General features: G+C 45.7%; 1 protein-coding gene across 6 annotated transcripts in view; it reads left to right on the top strand.

The window, feature by feature from the left end:
• Nucleotides 1–17557, top strand: part of PIEZO2 (piezo type mechanosensitive ion channel component 2) — a 453482-nt gene extending 435925 nt beyond the window's left edge. For all 6 annotated transcript variants that reach the window (XM_070050492.1, XM_051851439.2, XM_051851440.2 and 3 more), the window contains 7 exons: nt 4990–5178; nt 5490–5582; nt 7114–7286; nt 9475–9603; nt 11962–12041; nt 14000–14183; nt 16019–17557. In XM_070050492.1, coding sequence (XP_069906593.1) covers nt 4990–5178; nt 5490–5582; nt 7114–7286; nt 9475–9603; nt 11962–12041; nt 14000–14183; nt 16019–16271 — 1101 coding nt within the window. In that variant the 3' untranslated portion in view covers nt 16272–17557. The remainder of the gene's footprint in view (nt 1–4989; nt 5179–5489; nt 5583–7113; nt 7287–9474; nt 9604–11961; nt 12042–13999; nt 14184–16018) is intronic.
• The last annotated feature ends 1553 nt before the right edge of the window (nt 17558–19110 follow it).

Genomic DNA, 19110 nt, shown 5'->3' with positions numbered 1-19110 from the left:
AACTTCAGCTATAGGAGTGGGGCTTATTGATTGTACCATTACCTCCGTGTTTATGGGTTTATGGAGTGAAGGAGCCAGGCCTGGCTGGATACTTAAAATCATATGAGGAGTTGATATGACGGCAATGTCTTAGTTCATTTTCTGTTGCTATAACAGAATTCCTGAGATGGGGTAACTTTTAAAGAAAGGAGGTTTGCTTTGACTCATCGTTCTGAAGGCCCTGGTGTCTGCTTGGTTTCTGGTGAGGACCTCATTCTTCTCGATGCATGGCAGAAAAGCAGTGTCGAAGAGAGGGAAAGTGGGCCAAACTCCTGTAATATCTCATACATCCTGTGAGAAAAATGCTCATCTGTGCATGAGGGTTGCCTCCTCCTGGCCCAAACACCTCTTAAAGGCCCCATCACCTGTCAGCACCATGATGGCAGGGACCAAACCTCAGCGTGAGTTTGGTGGGGACAACCCCTGTCCCAAACATTGTGCAGAATATGAGAATCACTACCAAAGGCAAAGTGGGGGCAGCACCCAGGATGACAAAGGATCTGGAAATAACCAAGAATTATTTTGGGCTAAAGTTAAAAAAAATAAGGGAGAAGCAGAAATAATATCTGTCTTCAAGTATTTTAATTATTGGAAAGAGATAGAAATTAGGATGAGTCTGGAACACTAAAAAAGGAAAAAAGCAGAATTAAGACAAGTGGGCGGAATTCCCAGTACGTTTCAGAAACTCACACCATCTTAGCTACTGCATTACAAGATTGGCTGCCTCTGGAGGTGGTCAGCAAGAAATGCCCATGTACACACCAAGGATCACCTGCAGGAGAATTTACATCAGGAACCTCTGCCCTAGAACAATCCTGCCATCTTTCATGCAACAGATGAAGTCTTGGTTTTCCACTGCTGCTAATAACCACTTCAAATCTTAGTGATTTAAAAACAAAAATCATTTTATTTGCTAACAATAATTTCTCAGGCCAGCAATTTGGGCAGGGCTCCACTGTGTGGTCATGCCTGGGGCCACTCCTATGGCTGCTGTCTTCTGGCCTCTGAGTTGGGAGTGGATGATGGTCTCACTCAAATGTTTGGACATTGGGTCTGGTTTCTGGCTGGGCCTCTCTCCCCAGGTACACTTTTCCTTCTATGTCCATGAGGGCTTGGTTCCAGGACCCCCAACAGGTACCACAGGAGTTCAAGGCACTGGCATAAAATGGTATAGTGTTTGCATGTAACCTGCACACAGCCTCCCATGTACTTAAACCCATCCTAGATAACTCCTAAAACCTAACACAATCTCAATGTTACATAAATAGCTGTTATACTCTGTGGTTGAGGGAATAATGACCAGACAAAAACACTGCACATGCTCTGTACAGACGCAATTTTTTTCCAGATGTTTTTGATCTTGCTAGGGAGCAAGAGGGGAAAGCTGCAAGACTGGAGACCGAGGTCTCCAAGTCCCCTGTTACATTCCCCACACTCCTCCGGTCAAACAAGTTCAAAGGCCAGCCTGAATTCAGGGAGAGGAAGAAGCTGATGAGATCAGCCATCAGGTTGGCAAAGGTCATGCCTACAGGAATGAGGAGAATTTGAGGCCATTTCTTTTTTTGCAGTGCATTGTGAACACTTGCTACACTCCTCCTGTGTGCCCAGAACACTGCTGAGCATAAGAAGAGCAGGGAGCCAAACACACAATGGCTCCACTATCATGCAACAGACAGGCCAGAGGAGAGATAGAAATGTTAGCAAAACGGTCATGCACAGTAACACAATACCTGAACAACAGATGCTTGGACAAGAGACCAGGGAGGCCGGCGCCGCGGCTCAATAGGCTAATCCTCCGCCTAGCGGCGCCGGCACACCGGGTTCTAGTCCCGGTCGGGGCACCGGATTCTGTCCCGGTTGCCCCTCTTCCAGGCCAGCCCTCTGCTGTGGCCGGGGAGTGCAGTGGAGGATGGCCCAGGTGCTTGGGCCCTGCACCCCATGGGAGACCAGGAAAAGCACCTGGCTCCTGGCTCCTGCCATCGGATCAGCGCGGTGCGCCGGCCGCAGCGCGCCGGCCGCGGCGGCCATTGGAGGGTGAACCAACGGCAAAGGAAGACCTTTCTCTCTGTCTCTCTCTCTCACTGTCCACTCTGCCTGTCAAAAAAAAGAAAAAAGAAAAAAAAAAAGAAAAAAAGAGACCAGGGACACTCTGAGAGCATCTTGAGGGGGCTTGGCCCAGTCGAGCAGGGAGGGAGACTTCTCTGAGAGTGAGGTCCCCCACCTGGAGCAAGAGGACCAAGTGGCCGTGCCCAGAGGGAACATCTATGTCCTGTGCTTGTTCCTGAATCTTTTGCCCCCGTCCTTGTGCCCTCTTCCACTCTTCCAGGGAATTACTGGGAGGATGACTGGCCCATTTCCATTCCCCTGATAAGGCCTTGACTTGTCTTCTCCCTGTCTGAGACATCTTGTACACCCCCTCCTCAACTGCTTCCCAACTCAGATGCCACCTTTACCCATGGGCCTTCCCTGACTGCCTGAGTTTGATCACATTTCTCCTGATGGGCCCCAGCACCCCTCCGTATCAAGCCTACCTAATGCTTAACCACATTGAGAGTCAAGTATGTAGTGTTCTCCGTTATAAGCTCTGTGATGAGATCAGTGCAGTCTACTTTGCAAAGCAAGAAAAAAAGTTTCTCAAGAGGCAAAATGTTGGCAGGAGCACATACAACTCAGGCTGCCCAGCTCCATTCAGAGAGTACGAGAATATGCATGCAGCTACCTCCTAAACACTTTAGGAAGCTGATGGGAAATGCGGTATAACAGGAACAATGGCAAACCAGGAAACACAGCACAAAGCTGAGGAAAGGGGTGAGGAGGCAGCAGAGGACAAGGTGACAGTACCTTTGAAAGGGGAGAAAAGAAAGTAGCCACACCACGCCAGACAGATCAAAGGGCTTTGCCCTGTTCTTCCCGGGGAGTGCAGGAGGGAGTAGGAGGAGGAGGAAGAAGAAAGGGGGCCAGCTCTGAGAACTTGTGAGATGAGCTTCAAGGAGACTGGTCTGCAGGAGAGGAACTGATGGTTCTACTTCAGGCACAATGAATCAACACTGTTCTTGGCAGAGAAGATAAATCTCTTTTAACTTCAAAAGCTCTACACATTGTAATCTGGAGTCCTGAAAGAATGGAAGGAATGACTGATCATCTAAATTTGCCTTAATTAAAAAATAAAGACAAAGCGAATCTATATATGTGTGTATGCACATGTGTATATGTATGGATAAATGTATTTCAAAGTCTCAAATATTAGAGTCTTGGTTTACATTCAAAATAGTAAATTTGAACTAAGCAATTGCAGTCAAGAATATCAAATTCCAGTGCACTGATATCAAAATATATAGATGCCACCTGCACATCATACAGTCTCATAGTACAGAATCATTTACGTGTATGTACATTGAATGAAAATGCTCTCCAATGTGGGTTATTTTGCCCTACTTTAACTTGCTGACATGAATGAATGATCCTTACTGAGTGATTGTGAACCTGAGGATGACACACGGCTAGGCTGAGGAGTAAAGACGACCGTCATGTTAGGTACATAGCCTCTTTTAGCCTGTTTTCTGGTGCTAATAGCCCAATACCACAGACTGGGTACATTATAAAGAGACATTTATTGCTGCCCCACAGTTCTGGTCCAAGGTCAGGGTTGTATCTGGTGACGGTCTTCTTGCTGACATAGTAGCACAGAGCATCACAGAGACAGGGTGCACACTAGAGACCTGACCAAGTTGGTTTCCCACTCTAAAGATGACCCATTAATCCACTCATGAGGACAGAGCCCTAATCAGCTCTTGAAGTCCCACCTGGGAGCTGGTGTTGTGACACACAAGTTAAGCCCTGCTCTTGATGCTGGTATCCCATGTCGGAGCACCAGTTGGAGACCTGGCTGCTCCACTTCTGATCCAGCTCCCTGCTGATGTGCCTGGGTAAGCATTGAAGGGTGGCCCAAGTACCTGGGCCCTTACTATCATGTGGGAGACCTGGGTGGAGCTCCTGGCTCCCGGCTTTGACCTGCACCAGATCTGGCTGTAACCACCATTTGGGGAGTGAACAAGGGGCTGGAGGCTCTCTCTAGCTCTCGCTCTCACTCTCTCTCATAAATAAATAGTTTTTTTTTTAAAGATCCCACCTGGACCTTCCTCTTCTATCCCGTAATGGAGGTTGGAGAGAACACACCAAATTCGTGCCACCATGTGAGCTAACCTCCAAAGTAACTAGGAAAGGAAAACAGTCACAGAGGGGCAACATTTACACAAAGAATGCACGTGCAGACCTGCAGTGCGTGTAGCATCACAAAGAAAAACTGGCTCTTTCTGCCTGCTCATAGCCTCTAGACACTGCACTCAGTCAGTTTGTAATAAATCTGTATTAAAGTGAAGGGATGGGATTCCAGCTTCGGCAGTGTGCCAACCCTTGTTTCTACAACACACACACCCATCTGCTCCCTGCCTACCCACAGACCCAGCACTCAGTAGGGCTTGGGCTGGATTACCAGAGCCAGAAAGTGCCCTTCTAACCAAGCAAATCTTATTTCAGGATCTGAACAACAGTGTCTCTGATAACAAGTATCATGATGTAAATAAAGAATGATCTTTCCATTTACCAAGCACAGGGACAGGTCTGTTGAAAGGAACAGATTTTAAATAGCCAAGAATTTAAAGGAAAATGTCTTTCTCCTGTGTGATCTCATAAAACCAGAAGGGTATGTGTGTGATCCACTGGTCCATCAGTGCTACCCCAGCAGAACTCACACATCAACTTCCAAGGGTCACGTCATTACCTAACTTTACTCTGAGGTCAGGACAAAGTTGCTGCCCCTGTTTCTGAACAAACAGAAGAATAGAACTAAGCCCGTGTTCTCCAATGCTGGGGGGAAGAGCACCTGCCCTTCTCCCCACCCTCGTTCTTCGGGACATCTGTCTGAGCCCTGTTTGAACCCTTCTGTTGCAGAGGTACCCACAGCCCCGGGGCCAGAAGAAGAAGAAGGTGGTGAAGTACGGCATGGGAGGCATGATCATCGTCCTGCTCATTTGCATCGTCTGGTTTCCTCTCCTTTTTATGTCTTTGATCAAATCCGTCGCAGGGGTCATCAACCAGCCCCTGGACGTGTCTGTCACAATTACCCTGGGAGGGTATCAGGTAATGCCTGGGTACTCCCTCTGGGGCTTCATGCTAACCAGTTATAGGATGCTGAGGGGTGTTTTGGATCCAACTGTTCTATCTGAATTTTGAGTGTCCTGCAAATATGTGATGGATGAATCAAGGTGCAGAAGGTGGTGAATGAATGATTCTGCTGCATTTGGGCACAGAAATAGTCACCTCAAACAGACATCTCTGAGGCCAGTTGCCCTCCAGGGGATCAGTGATTGATGTGCCTAGAAATGTTTATCTTTCCAGTCGGGTTGCAGAGGAGAGTTCTGTTGACAACACTGTGCATCTTTGTTTTCCAGCCTATTTTCACCATGAGTGCCCAGCAAAGCCAACTGAAAGTTATGAACAAGACAACGTTTGATAAGTTTGTAAAAGCTTTTACTAAGGACACTGTAAGTACAAGCATACAATAGATCCCTGTGGAGACCTTTCACTAGGCGAGCTCATCGGTTGCCGTAGTGCTCAGTGCTTTGCCACGGCCTGTGGTGGCATGAAGGAGGGTGTTCCTGGGTTTATAAGTTACACATGGCAGACTCCTGGCCACTGGCTACTTTGATAACCTAGAAGTTAAGTCTGTGCTACTGGGCATAAGTGTTAATCAATGTAATTTTAATTCAAAACATTTTAGCGTAAGCTCAACAGAGACTGCTTGATTTCAAAAATATTTTTTAATGTTTTACATTGTGTTCTGCATTGATCCTTTGACGAGATCTACACTGGGAATCCACCCTTACAAAGCACAGTCATGCTTCACTTAAAGACAAGGAAACGTTCAGAGAAATGCATCAGTAGGCGATTTCCACCGTTGTGCGAACATCATAGATTGTACTTCCACAACCACAGGTGGCTGTGATGTCCCTCAGTGGCGTAACCCTATGGAACCTCTATTGTGTCTGCAGCCTGTCACTGACTGAAATGTCATTTTGTGGTACATGACTGTAATTCCAGTTATGGGAAAGCTCTGTGTAGGTTCTTGCCTACAAACACATTCTCTGTATCTGTAGCAACCTGAAGCACCTTGAGGATTCAGGCTCATAGTACAGAATCATTTACATGTATGTACAATAAATGAATAATGCTCTGTGGAGGGAACTATAATCAGAGAATCTGATTAGCACTGGTGACCTGCTCCTCAGTTATAAAAGAGAGACAGACCTCCACACTTTTTCTTTACATATTATGAAAATTTTTCTAGCAACTTCTTTTGTAATAAGCAACAATCCTTATAGAGACCCCAGGTGGCATGACAATTTCTCAAGGGTAAACCTAAATGAAAAAAGGTTTAGATTATTATTTTTAATGATAAAAAATACATCCTCAATTGTATAAAGCGCCAATAATGTTTTGATGGTGGAGTTGTAGCCAGTGTTATTCTCTCTGTATTTCTAACTGCTGATAATGTAACATAGTTCTTATCAGAATTAGTTTCACAAATGATGTTTTTAATTTAAGAATGTGATTAAGCAAAACAGATGTATGTTTTCCTCTGTTGTAACAGCATGGTCCATGATTCAGGTTGTCAAAACTAACCTTGAGCCAAGAACAGCCATTAGGACAGCACTGAAACATTGTCAGTGGATTAAATTTTTCTCTCTCATGAGAAGGACTCTCCTGTCTAGGTGACAAATTTCTTTGTTAGTAGAGAGGAAAAAGGACACAAAACCACTTGTGTTTCCTCTGTCGTTTCATTGGAAGGACTGGTCAAAACCACCACTGCGGCTGGGCCGTGTGAGTGGGGGCTGCCAATGCCTGTGGGTAGACATGCAGAGGGCGATGGGACATCCATGGCTGTGGGCTGTGTTAACCGTCCTTGCACAGGAAGAACCCCCGTCTCTACAGCCAGTACGAAGGGAGAGTAGGTGCTTGCTTTATACAGCATCATGTATGTGATGTACTTATGCATACATTTTTGTGCACATGCAGGGTGCTATGCAATTTCTGGAAAATTATGAAAAAGAAGACATAACAGTAGCAGAACTGGAAGGAAACTCAAATTCTTTGTGGACCATCAGCCCTCCCAGTAAGCGGAAAATGATACAAGAGCTCATGGACCTCAAGAGTAGCTTCTCTGTTGTTTTTTCATGGAGTATTCAGAGGTAGTTACTGTATTTCCACCCGTAATTTTCCCCTTCCCCCAATCTAATCTCGGGGTGGAGGTGGGGAACAGAAAAGCAGAATCATTAGGGGGTGCTGCTCTTACTTATCTTTACACGTTTGAGAATTTTCCTTACATTTGCATTGATGAAATAATGATTTGCCCAGGAATCACTGACCAGACCAAAAACTTCTTAGTTTTCCTTTCTTTTTACTAACTTCAGTCTCTAAGTAAAAAAGGCTGGCAAGGAGTTCTGTGAGCAAAAGAGAGAGGAAGAGAATCAAGAAAGAGGGTGATGATTTACAAAGTGAAGCGAAGTATGGGTGCATCGTAAGATTTTCATGAAAAGGTGGAGTTTCTTCCTAATAAGAAACCATAGCCTCTAGAAGGCCCAATGCCATGTGCATCCCTGAAACACCGGGGAAGCACTGGCAGATCTGTGAGCACCAGGTGTGAGGACAGCGTGGCAGACAAACCGAGATTCCTCCCCAGCTAACCCGAACCAGTGCCAGCATGGGAGTTCTTCTTTTTGCCTTTACTCGTGTAGACAAGCATGGCTTAGAGTTCTTCTAGCCAAAAGACCAATGGTTTAGAGACCTCAATATAACATATGAGGTGCTTGAAGAAGTTCATGAAAAATGGAATTAAAAGATAAATTTATTTTTATACAAAAAGTTTTGAAATACACGCAGGGGCCGGCACTGTGGTGTAGCACATAAAGCCACCGCCTACAGTGCTGGCATCTCATATGGGCGCTGGTTTAGTCCCAGCTGCTCTATTCCCAGCCAGGTCTCTACTATGTCCTGGGAAAGCAGTAGAAGATGGCCAAGTCTTTGGGCCCCTGCATCCACATGGGAAGACCCAGAGGAAGCTCCTGGCTCCTGGCTTTGGATTGGCACAGCTCAGGCCATAGTGGCCAATTGAGGAGTGAACCAGCAGATAGAAGACCTCTCTCTCTCTCTCTCTCTCCCTCTCTCTCTCTCTCTCTCCTTCTTTCTCTGTGTAACTTTGACTTTCAAGTAAACCAAATAAATCTTCAAAAAAAAAAAAAAAAAGAAATGCATGCATATGAGAGGCCCTTAAAAACTCATGGAAAATGCATATTATGGGGGAAAAAAAAGAGGTATGGATTGCAACACATTTTTATACCCAAATAAACTGATCTTGAGTGGGCATTGTGCCATGGCAGGCTAAGCTGACATGATATTTTCTATATCACGGTGGCAGTTTGAGTTCTGGCTGCTCTGCTTCCAGTCCAGCCCCCTGCTAACGCAAACCCTGAGAGACAGCAGATAATGGCTCAAAAACTTGGGTCACTGCCACCCATATGGGAGAATCAGATGGAGCTCTAGACTCCTAGCCCAGCCCTAGGTGTTGCCAGCATTTGAAGAGTAAAACTAACAGATGGAAGATTCTCTCTCTCTCTTCCTCTCTCTCTCTCTCCCTGCCTTGCTCTCTTCTTCTCTCCCTCTCTGCCTTCCAGCTAAATAAAAATAGATGAACATTGAAAAAACAAACTGATTCTTAAATTCTGTTTTCCATGAATTTTTTGAAGTTCCCTTGTCATTAGTTTCTCTCATCATTGCCTTCTGACTCTAGACTCTTGCAAGCAGTGAAGTAGGTGCCTTTGGTTCATAGTATCAACTCCTAAAGTTAATTCATAAGGAAATATTACAGACCAAGGTACTGTTCAGCATTTAAAGTGCTCTTTCTTTAATCTGATTTTCTCCTTTTAACAGTGTCAAATTCCTCTCTCGGATACTGTACTAATGGCCAAAAGTTTATTCCCTAACCTTTTTCTTTGAAGAGCTATCCAAAAAAAAAATTTTTTTTTTATTTAACTTCTGATGGAACATTCTTTTAAAATCTGGAATCTGGCAGTCGCCATGGAGACTTCAAGTTAACTAGGGTTTGTCTGAAGTCCATCTGAGAGCATCCAGAGGGTTTCTCTTGGGGTCAGCAGGCTCTGCTTGCTCACCTGCTCCTCTGCTGGTGGCCTCGGTGGGCTTTGTCAACGTGGTTACCAGAAGCTGCACAGAGGGGTGAGGAGGACAGGGCGGGTTGTGCTGACAGTTGTGGCCTCAGCAAAACTTCAGTGAGGTGAATAAGCGTCGAGGGAGTTTTAAGTCTCTCTTCCAGAATTCTCAGCACTCACTGACCTTGAACTTTTTTCCTGTTTTCCTTCACAGAAACATGAGTCTGGGTGCAAAAGCAGAGATAGCCACAGATAAGCTTTCCTTTGCTCTTGAAAATGTCACGCGAGAGAATATAGCCAAGATGATAGCTGGCAATGACACAGAGAGTTCAAAAACGCCCGTGTAAGTTTCCTTTCCCTGCTCCCATAGCTTTAACTGGTATAAGTGACTGCTACCACGTCTCCATCCGCAAACCCGTGTGTACAGGAAGGTGGTCCTTCTTAGATTACCCACGTGAATTTCTATTTGGAGGTCCAATTTTGCTGAATAAAAGAAACTTATAGTCTCAGCCCTTGGCTCCTTTCTCCCCTTCCCCTGGCCTGATGCCTCTGCTGCAAATGAAGGTATGCCTGGTGCCAGGCTCCAGGGAGATGGTCCGTCCATGGTCAAGGGCACTGCTGGCTTCCACTGAGATACACAGGGCTCTTCCAGGGCTCAGCCATCAGTGCACACCACGAGGTGGCTCTCTCCTTCAGTGACTGGTGCCCTTCTGGGCACTCTGGAAATCAGTGTGCTGCCAGGAGCACGGGCAGGCTCTCCTGGTGGGCATGGCCAGACATTACATGTGGCAGGGAGCTCCATTCTTCCTGCACCATGATTTGTGCTGCCCTCAACACCCTATTTAGGTGGGGGTGGGGCCCAGGACTGCACGAAAATTACCCAGGTCTTTTGTTGTCCTTATCAGCCTCTTAATCTCAGGTGTCCACTTCAGCCATTCAACCTCAAGGGCAGGAGTCCAGGCTCCACTTTCCTTCTTGGGGAGCCACCATGGGGAGCTGTGTGTATCTCCCCTACCATTCTGTCTGTCCAGCCAACCCAAGGAGTACTGAATTTGTCTCAGGGTTGCAAAGTCTGCTCTTGTCTAATCATAATCACCAAAGGCCAGGAAGGCCCTGAGAGACCTTTTTCCTGCCATTTCTCCTGCCCCTGGGTCACTAAGTTCCTGGCTAACAGAATGGCTGTGGGGAGGTGAGAAAGGGAGATAAGGGATAAAAGGGAATTGAGGGTCAAAAAATTGTATCTCAAAGTGTTATCCTGCCACAGAGGTACTCCATCCAAAATACATGCAAGCTGGGCTGTTCAGACTCTAACACGAGAACCATCGAGAAAACATGGTCTAGAATTGTGGAGTGATGACAGCTGGCAGTACTGTCAGTTTTGTCCCCCAGTCTGCCCTGGTCCTGTTTTACATTTTACTCATTTTGTTTTTTGAATTGTCACATAAAAATGGTATATATTTATGGGCATCCTAAGATGTTTTGGTAGTGTATACACGGTGCAATGATCAAATCAGAGTGAGCATATCTCTGTCCTCAAGCACCTGTCATTTCTTTGTATTGAAAATATTCCAACCCTGTCATCTAGCCTTATACAAATGTACAATACATTGTTATTAGCCTGGTCTCCCTACTATCCTACCATCACCCTACTAGTTAGGACATTCCACCCAACTACAACTGCCACCTGCTGGCCTCCCCCTCCTCAGGCCCTATTTTGTGCGTTGACTTTAGGGACCAACAGAGGCAGCCCCTATACTCCCTAAGGCACCCTTTGTGATTCGCTGAGGCTGGAGATGGTCAAAGCCTCTCCCATAATCTCCAGATGAAAATGTGGGTCTAAGCCAGTGCTGCAGCTCACTAGGCTAATCCTCCACCTGCAGTGCCGGCACCCCAGGTTCTAGTCCCGGTCATGGCGCTGGATTCTGTCCCGGTTGCTCCTCTTCCAGTCCAGCTCTCTGCTGTGGCCCGGGAGTGCAGTGGAGGATGGCCCAGATCCTTGGGCCCTGCACCCACATGGGAGACCAAGGGAAGCACCTGGCTCCTGGATTTGGATCGGCGCAGCGCACTGGCCGCAACACACCAGCTGCAGCGGCCACTTGGGGGGTGAACCAACAGAAAAAAGAAGACCTTTCTCTATGTCTCTCTCTCACTGTCTAACTCTGCCTGTCAAAAAAAAAAAAGCAGAAGAAGAAGAAAGAAAAAGAAAACTTGGGTCTAGATGTGACGTGGGTCACTCGGAGGGAAGAAGCAGAGGTCGTGTAAGGTCCAAGCCACCAGTTGTCTCCTCACCTCCATCAGACCCATTCATGTAGTCCTTTTGATTGTAGATCTTTTAGAAATCCTAGAGATTAGAATCAGAAGGGTGCTCAGTGTTATAGATAACAATAGGAGGAGCCCACCAGGAAAGAGAATCCCTTGGCTTCAGAAGCAAGTCACAGACATGGAGAAATGCCTGTCTCCATGTTTAAGTCATCAACCAGCTTGTGTACCGAGTTTATGTGCATGTCTGGATAGAGTCCAGTAAATTTGTTCTGCTTCAGATAATACTTCCGGTCATAATGGAAACCCATAAATTATGTCTATATCATATATGAAGACTTTTATCATTATTTGTTTGATGTAAAGCCAAAATTAGCAAGGAAGTATAATTTTACATGTTTCAAACAAACTTTAATTTTATCCTTTTTTTCTTACTGCACAGGATAATAGAAAAGATCTACCCGTATTATGTGAAAGCACCTAGTGATTCTAACTCAAAACCTATAAAGCAACTGTTATCTGGTAAGAATGAAAAGAAACTTTCAAAAATTTTTTTTTCAATTTCAGCAGTTTGCATTTTCAACCTTTATCAAGCTACTTTCCAGTTATTTTGCTCCCTGGGAAAGGAACCATAAAACACTTGCTTGTCTTGAAAAGCCAGAAGGAATCATTCCCTCACCTGGAAACTATGCTCTTCATTTTCTTGATTTCATTAAAAGAGGGCCTGATTGGCTTAAATCCAAATTTAGTGATGTACAGTGCCGTAGAACCAGTCTGTCTATTTGTTTCTATTGACAACCAGATCTTGTACAGAAATCTGCTGCATACATTGTTAAATATGCTTGCTCCTTCACAATGAACATAGTAGAGAGATGGTGAAATGTTCTTGATGCAATCAAGTGTTATAAGTATCATTAGTAGTGCTTTAGTGATTGGATTTGTGCAATAAAGCAGTGATGATAGTAAACTGATGTTTTGGGATTAGTTATGAGCCATAAAACGACATCTCAATCAATGACAGACCGTATATATGATAGCATATACCATATAGCCTCGGCAGATAACCTCCCAACTGACATCCAGAGTTGCCCTTGTAGCTTCCCATCTCTCCCTAGAGAAAGGTCCTATCTCCTTCTCCCTCTGCCCTAGACCCCACTCCCTCCTCATCTGCAATCCTCCAACATCATGGAATTGCCTCCTCTTAGATCCTCTATCCCTCCCTGACACCGGCTTCTTTGCCTGGGAGTGACATGAGATGGAGCCTTCAATGTTACTCTTCCCCACACTGCATAGCCTCACTTCTCTGAGATCCTACTCAGAATAAGGGTTTATAGGATGTGCTTTGCTGAGTTCTCTCTGATCTTTACCACATAGTACATTTAAGATAGGTTGATGGTTACCACCAGCTAACATCTAAGGAAACTGAGACTCATTATTAATTACTCAGCTTAGGCAATGGTAGAACTAGATCCAGACACAGGAATGTCTGGGCCCAGGGCTGGATTTTTGCCCTTGTAACTTCCTCTGGACTTTAGAACCAGTTATCTTCCTGCTCCTGAGTGTTCTGAGTAGCTCTCATTCTTCCTTAATAACCACTCTGGCATTACCAGTATCCTGCCATTCCTCACTCTTCTACATCCATCCATCCATCCATCCATCAATCCATCCATCCTTCCACCCAACAGACATTTAATGCCAAGCACTGCCCTATATTCCTATGATCTAGGAATTGAGCATGAAATAATGTAGAGTCAGTTCTTACCCTCATAGAATCTACACTTCATCACAGTTTTCAGTGGGAACACTATCCTCATTGGCAGACGTGGGAATTTCTTAGAACAATCTATGAAATATAACTGCAGGCTTTTTGATTGCCCTCTTCTACTGTGCTTTTGCATTCGGTTTCTGCTCTAACACCAGCTGTCACTGGCCATACAGTGTGGTCTGCAGAACCTCATGCCATCCTTCCTGAAAGGAAGTGTTCTCTCCAGGCCAACTGACTCCCCTGTGCTGGAGAGTCTATGCATGTGACCAGAGACGGTGCATCCATGCATGATCTGTACCCACTGGGATAAGCAGCCATGCCCTGAGCAATGTTGTAGCCCCTTAACACTCAATGAAGTGTCTTCCTCCTTGGAGAAACTGAATAACTGCTGGTAATATAAAAGAATCAGCAAGTTCTGTCAAAAGTCAGGGCTCTGGGTTTTTGAGAGTTGTTTGGAATAATCCACAGAGCTGTCCTGTGCTTTGGCTGAAGTGCACATATAGCAATAGTGACCTCTTTAGCTGAAAAAGAGAAATTGCCTATCCTCCCAGGGCCCCCCCTCCATCCACTCTCATTGCTAATATGCCCATTGTCCTTCTCATCCCAGAACCTTATGGTACAGATGGTAACCAGGTTTTGCCATCTGAGAACTGCTGATGTGCCTGGAATCCTAAACATCTCATGCTAACTTGATTTTGTTTTTCTCTTCTTCTAGAAAATAATTTCATGAACATCACCATTATTTTGTACAGAGACAATGCAACTAAATCTAACAGTGAGTGGTGGGTTCTCAACCTGACTGGAAATAGGATCTATGAGCAGCAGTCCCAGGCCTTGGAACTGGTGGTCTTCAATGACAAAGTCAGCCCCCCAAGTCTGGGGTTCCTAGCTGGCTATGGGTAAGGATTCTGGTTATAATCCACAGTTACAAGAACAGTCTGCTATGGCAAATAAAGTTGAGGATGAGAAGCCATTCTCTTCTTAGAATTCTTGGATAATAAACAGGACATTTCCCAGATTTAGCCTCATAAGGTAGTGTTCTCCACCTGGAGTCTTAGCAACATGATTCTCAGAGAAAGCCCATTCTGTTAAAGTAGGGATGGCTAACATCCAGCCCATGAGGTATATAAGACCCACAAAAGCTTTTTGTCAGGATTCAAAATTCAGCAAATTTATAGCAGGCTAATTTTTTAAATATGTATTTATGTATGTATGTATGTATTTAGTATTTAGTATTTGAAAGGCAGAGTTACAGAAAGAGAGAGAAAGAGAGACATCCTCTATCCACTGGCTCACTTCCACATGTCCACAACAGCTAGGGCTGGGCCAAGCCAAAGCCAGGAGCTAGAACTCCATCCAGGTCTCCACATAGGTGACAGAAGCCCACGTACTCAGGCCATCTTCCTCTGCCTTCCCAGGCTCTTTAACAGGGAGCTGGATCAGAAGCAGAGCAGCTGGGAATCTAACCGTGAGATGCCAGTGTTGCAAGTGGTGGCTTAACCAGGTGTACCACAACGCTGGCTCCTATAGCAGGCTGATTTTTTCAGACTTATTTTTTATTTATTTGAAAGTTAGAGTTACTGAGAGAGAGAGAGAGAGAGAGTGAGAGAGAGGTCTTCCATTCACTGGTTCACTCTCCACATGGCTGCAATGGCCAGAGCTGGGTCATGCTGAATCAGGAGCCAGGCACTTCATCCAAGTCTCCCATGTGAGTGGCAGAGACCCAAGCACTTGGGCCATCTTCCGCTGCTCTCCCAGGCACATCAGCAGGGAGCTGGATCAGAAGTGGAGCAGCCAGGATTTGGACCATCACCCATTTGGGATACCAGTGTTGTAGGCAATGGCTTAACCAATTTGCCACATTGCCAGCCCCATCAGGCTAATTTTTAAGTTGATAATTTTGTATGGCTGTCACTCCCTGACTCGCAGAGGAATGACACTGGACTCTGCGCTGTTCTTTTGTCTGCTTGGCCCTTCCCGGGTTTGCTGCTGGTTCTTTCCGGGTTGGCTGCCGATCCTTCCACCTCCATGGAAGGGCGATGCCCCCTGCCACTTTCCCCACTTCCGCGGGGGAGCGGCACACGGCCGGCCGGCTCTCTCGGGGGCTGCTCAGGTGTTCCTTCAGATGTTCCCCTTAGATGTTCCTGGTGCATGTTGTCTCTCTCCTCCTTTATAGTCCTCTTCCACCAATCCCAACTCTGCTACCCACACGCCGAGTACGCTGCTCTCCTCCAATCAGGAGCAGGATCAGCTCCTGCAGGTCATCACTCAAGTTGGCGAGAGGCAGCTGCGTAGAAGTTGTTTACTCCCTTCTCAGCGCCATATTGTGGGACAGCAGATGCATAGAATAAGTCTTAATTCCAGTAACTTAGTCTAGTCTGAGTTGCTCCCCACATATGGCCATGGATGATTTTTTAAAAATTGATGCTAACATGGCCTTTGGAAGAAAAAAATATTCCTCACTCTTGTGATAAAGGGAGAAGAGCTAGGTACAGGAAGCTGTATTTCACACCAGCCATTTCTACCCAACAAAAGAGTCTTCAAAAAGTTCATGGAAATACCTATTACAAGAAAACTGTCTGAATTTTTATTTTTGGCACCAAACTAAACTTTCCCACAAACTTTCAAAGTCCCCTAGTATTGTGTTACACCAAATATACCAGTGTTATGATAAACATCCTCCATGAACCATACTTAACTGCTAGATATAACTTCTGCTTTCTGTGTTTTTCAGTATCATGGGATTGTACGCTTCGGTGGTCCTCGTGATTGGGAAATTTGTCCGTGAATTCTTCAGCGGGATTTCGCACTCCATCATGTTTGAGGAGCTCCCAAATGTGGATCGGATTTTGAAGCTATGCACAGACATTTTTTTAGTTCGGGAGACAGGGGAACTGGAACTAGAAGAAGATCTCTATGCCAAATTAATATTCCTCTACCGATCACCGGAGACCATGATCAAATGGACCAGAGAGAAAACAAACTGATAACCTTAGGACCCAGGCTGCAAAGAAAGCTAACATTTGAATTTTTTTAAAAAAGCACAATATTCTCATAAGAGCTAAGCATTTCTAGTTCGACGGAAATGATTTCTCTTCTGACCGGTGGCGGAAAGGAGCTGACTTCCTTTTGCAACAGAAGCTACCACAGCAGTGAGGGCGCTGTTGAAGGAGTTCCTTTTAATTCCGTGTCTCTGACATCAGGGCTATTTGCTTTTATGTTTTAGTCAACCGTGTCTTGCATTCTGATGGACAATGTGAAGGAATCACATGCGGGCATTCCCTACTACAGAGAATAGAGGGAGGATGAAAGAAAGGCGCCTCCAAGTGGTACCCGGCGGGATGGCGCCTTTGCTGGAGAGACGCTGTCCTGCATCCAGCTCTCCAGCACCCAGCGGAAGCCGCCGCGAGGAGACTGGAGGAGCCTTCAGCACACGCCAAGTATAAAACAGCAATAGGAGGCGGAAAACTCCCCACCCTGTGTCTTAGCGGGGAGAGAGGGGGGAATGAACAAATCCACAAAGATGTCCCTGGAAGGATAACGCCTCGCTCTAAGCAAAAAGATACCATTAGCGATACTCTTACTGCCTTATTGTAACTGAAGACGAATAAGAAATCTTTCCATGAAACACCAGTGACTTCTCAGGAAAACATTACAAGCAGCAAAGAAACTTCGTGGACACCTGCTTAGCTGAGACCCAGGAGTGGCTCACTGCGTTGATGTGAGCGCTGTGCTTCGGTTTCTGCTCTTCGTGGAAACAGATGTGGGACAAAAGACCCGAAGGCCAACCCAGTGGGATGTGGAATACTTTGACTTTGGAACTCTCGCATAACTGAGGTCATGATGGCTCCTCTGCCTTTCCCCGTTCCCCTACACGCTTTCTGCCATTTCCATGATTTACGGCAATGGTTTTTCCAGTATGTGACATTTTCCTTCCTGTTTTTCAGGTATATCAAAGAGTTTACATGTTCCAATTCACATTTTTACATCTGAGACGGGTTTTTTAAGTTCATAATTATGAAAGAAATATGTATATTGAGCTTGGGGAAATAAAAATGGCCTTTTCTTAAATTATTATTATTGGTAATACAACCTCTTCATTAAATGACAATGTAGCATGAAAAACGTTAGGATTGAAATGTAGTTTTCATTCCATATTAAAATGCAGTTTCTGAGAAGAAGCATTGAATGGGCTAGAATATGTCAAAAAAAAATGATCCTGTGTAGTTTGGGTTCAGGGCTGACTTAAAATAAAGCACATCTTGCAAAGTCATTTAAAGGATACTCTTTCTTCTGCCTGTTTGCATGGAATAGGAAGTTATTCTTTTCAACATAGTGTGCAAAGAGTTAAGGAATCAACTCAATGGGGCTGGCATTGTGGCATAGCAGGTAAAGCCACATCCCATATGGGAAAATAGCGGAAGATGGCCCAAGTGCTTGGGCCTCTGAACCAACATGGGAGATTGGAAGAAGTTCCTGACTCCTGGCTTCAGCCTGGTCCAGCTCCTGCTATTATGGCCATTTGTAGGAGTGAACCAGTGAATGAAAGATCTCGATCTCTCTCTCGATCTCTCTCTCTCTTTCTCTCTCTCTCTCAAACAGTGAATAGAAATTCCTCCTCCTCTCTCTTTGTCTCTCATCCGTGTGTGTATCTCTGCATCTCAAATAAATAAAATAAACTGATAAGCCTTAAAAATCAGCCAGGAATTTTCAGGATGCAAACTAACACATTTGAGGAAATGTAGACATGGGAAAGCGCTCATCAAACGAAAGTGTAAAGGCTCAAGTTTACCAGGACTGAATATCCCACAAAAAATAAATAAATAAAAATCCAGGGTTTAAGAAAGAAACTCCAGGTGTGTCCGAGAGGGAAATTCTGCAGGGAGGCCCTAATTCCAGGAAGGTCTATGCTGGCATGGGAGTCACACAGGGAATGAGGAAGCCGACCTCTGATCCAGGCTTGGTCACTGTCGAGCTGGGACACGCGGGCAGCAGGAGCTTCCCCAAGCCTTGGTTATCTGACCGCAGAGGATCTCAAGCTTTAGCCAACAGCTTGCTGAGCCTCAGAGGACACTTGTCCCACTCAGTGGTCTGCCTCCTCTCTAAGGCAGCCTGTTCCCTTAGGCTGGGCTGTCTGGAGATAGACCAGGAAGTGGGGTCACTGGAGGACATTTTGGGGAGTGACTCTGGTGGTCACATTGGTGAGTGGGAAAGGCAGGACCAGGCAGAGGGAGCGCTGGGGCCTTGGCTTGGTGGGAGTTCCACTGGCTCAGTTTGGAGAGTTCCCAGGCCCAGGGAACCCCTAAAGGCTGTGCTTCTGTCCCCTGCCCTCACCTACAAACAGGTACAAAATCCAGGGGGACCGTTTGCCGATGTCCAGGAAGTTGATACCTGTGTGAGTAGCCAGACCATCCAGTGTATCTCCCTTGTCCCTCTGGCCTGGGAGTGGCTCCCACCATGTCTAGTCCATCTTGTGGATTTGGGGGTAGGGGTGGGGTATCCTGGCTAGCCCAGTTCTCCTCTGGGCTTGCTTTACTGGGGGTGGGGAACAGGGACTGCTTGTTCCATGAACTCCTTGTTCAGCAGGAACCGATGTTCCGTGCTGCCATTTCCTCCAGCCACCCAGGGCCCTCCAGTCACAATGTTTAAACACAGTCTTTCACACCGGAAGAGTGTGTGTAGCTTCAGAATTAGAGATGAAATTTAAATTACACTGGCCTGGTTAAGGTCATTATTTATTTGGCAGGAAAGGTCTTTGGTACAGCCAGGGTGCACAAATGATTATTTCTGAGGACCTACATTGTTTTGTGTAGGAAGTATTTGTTT

This window comes from Oryctolagus cuniculus, chromosome 10 (assembly GCF_964237555.1).
Source record: "Oryctolagus cuniculus chromosome 10, mOryCun1.1, whole genome shotgun sequence".
Classification (NCBI taxonomy): domain Eukaryota; kingdom Metazoa; phylum Chordata; class Mammalia; order Lagomorpha; family Leporidae; genus Oryctolagus; species Oryctolagus cuniculus.
The sequence above is the reverse complement of the archived record's forward strand: the minus strand, read 5'-3'. Positions and strand labels throughout refer to the sequence as shown.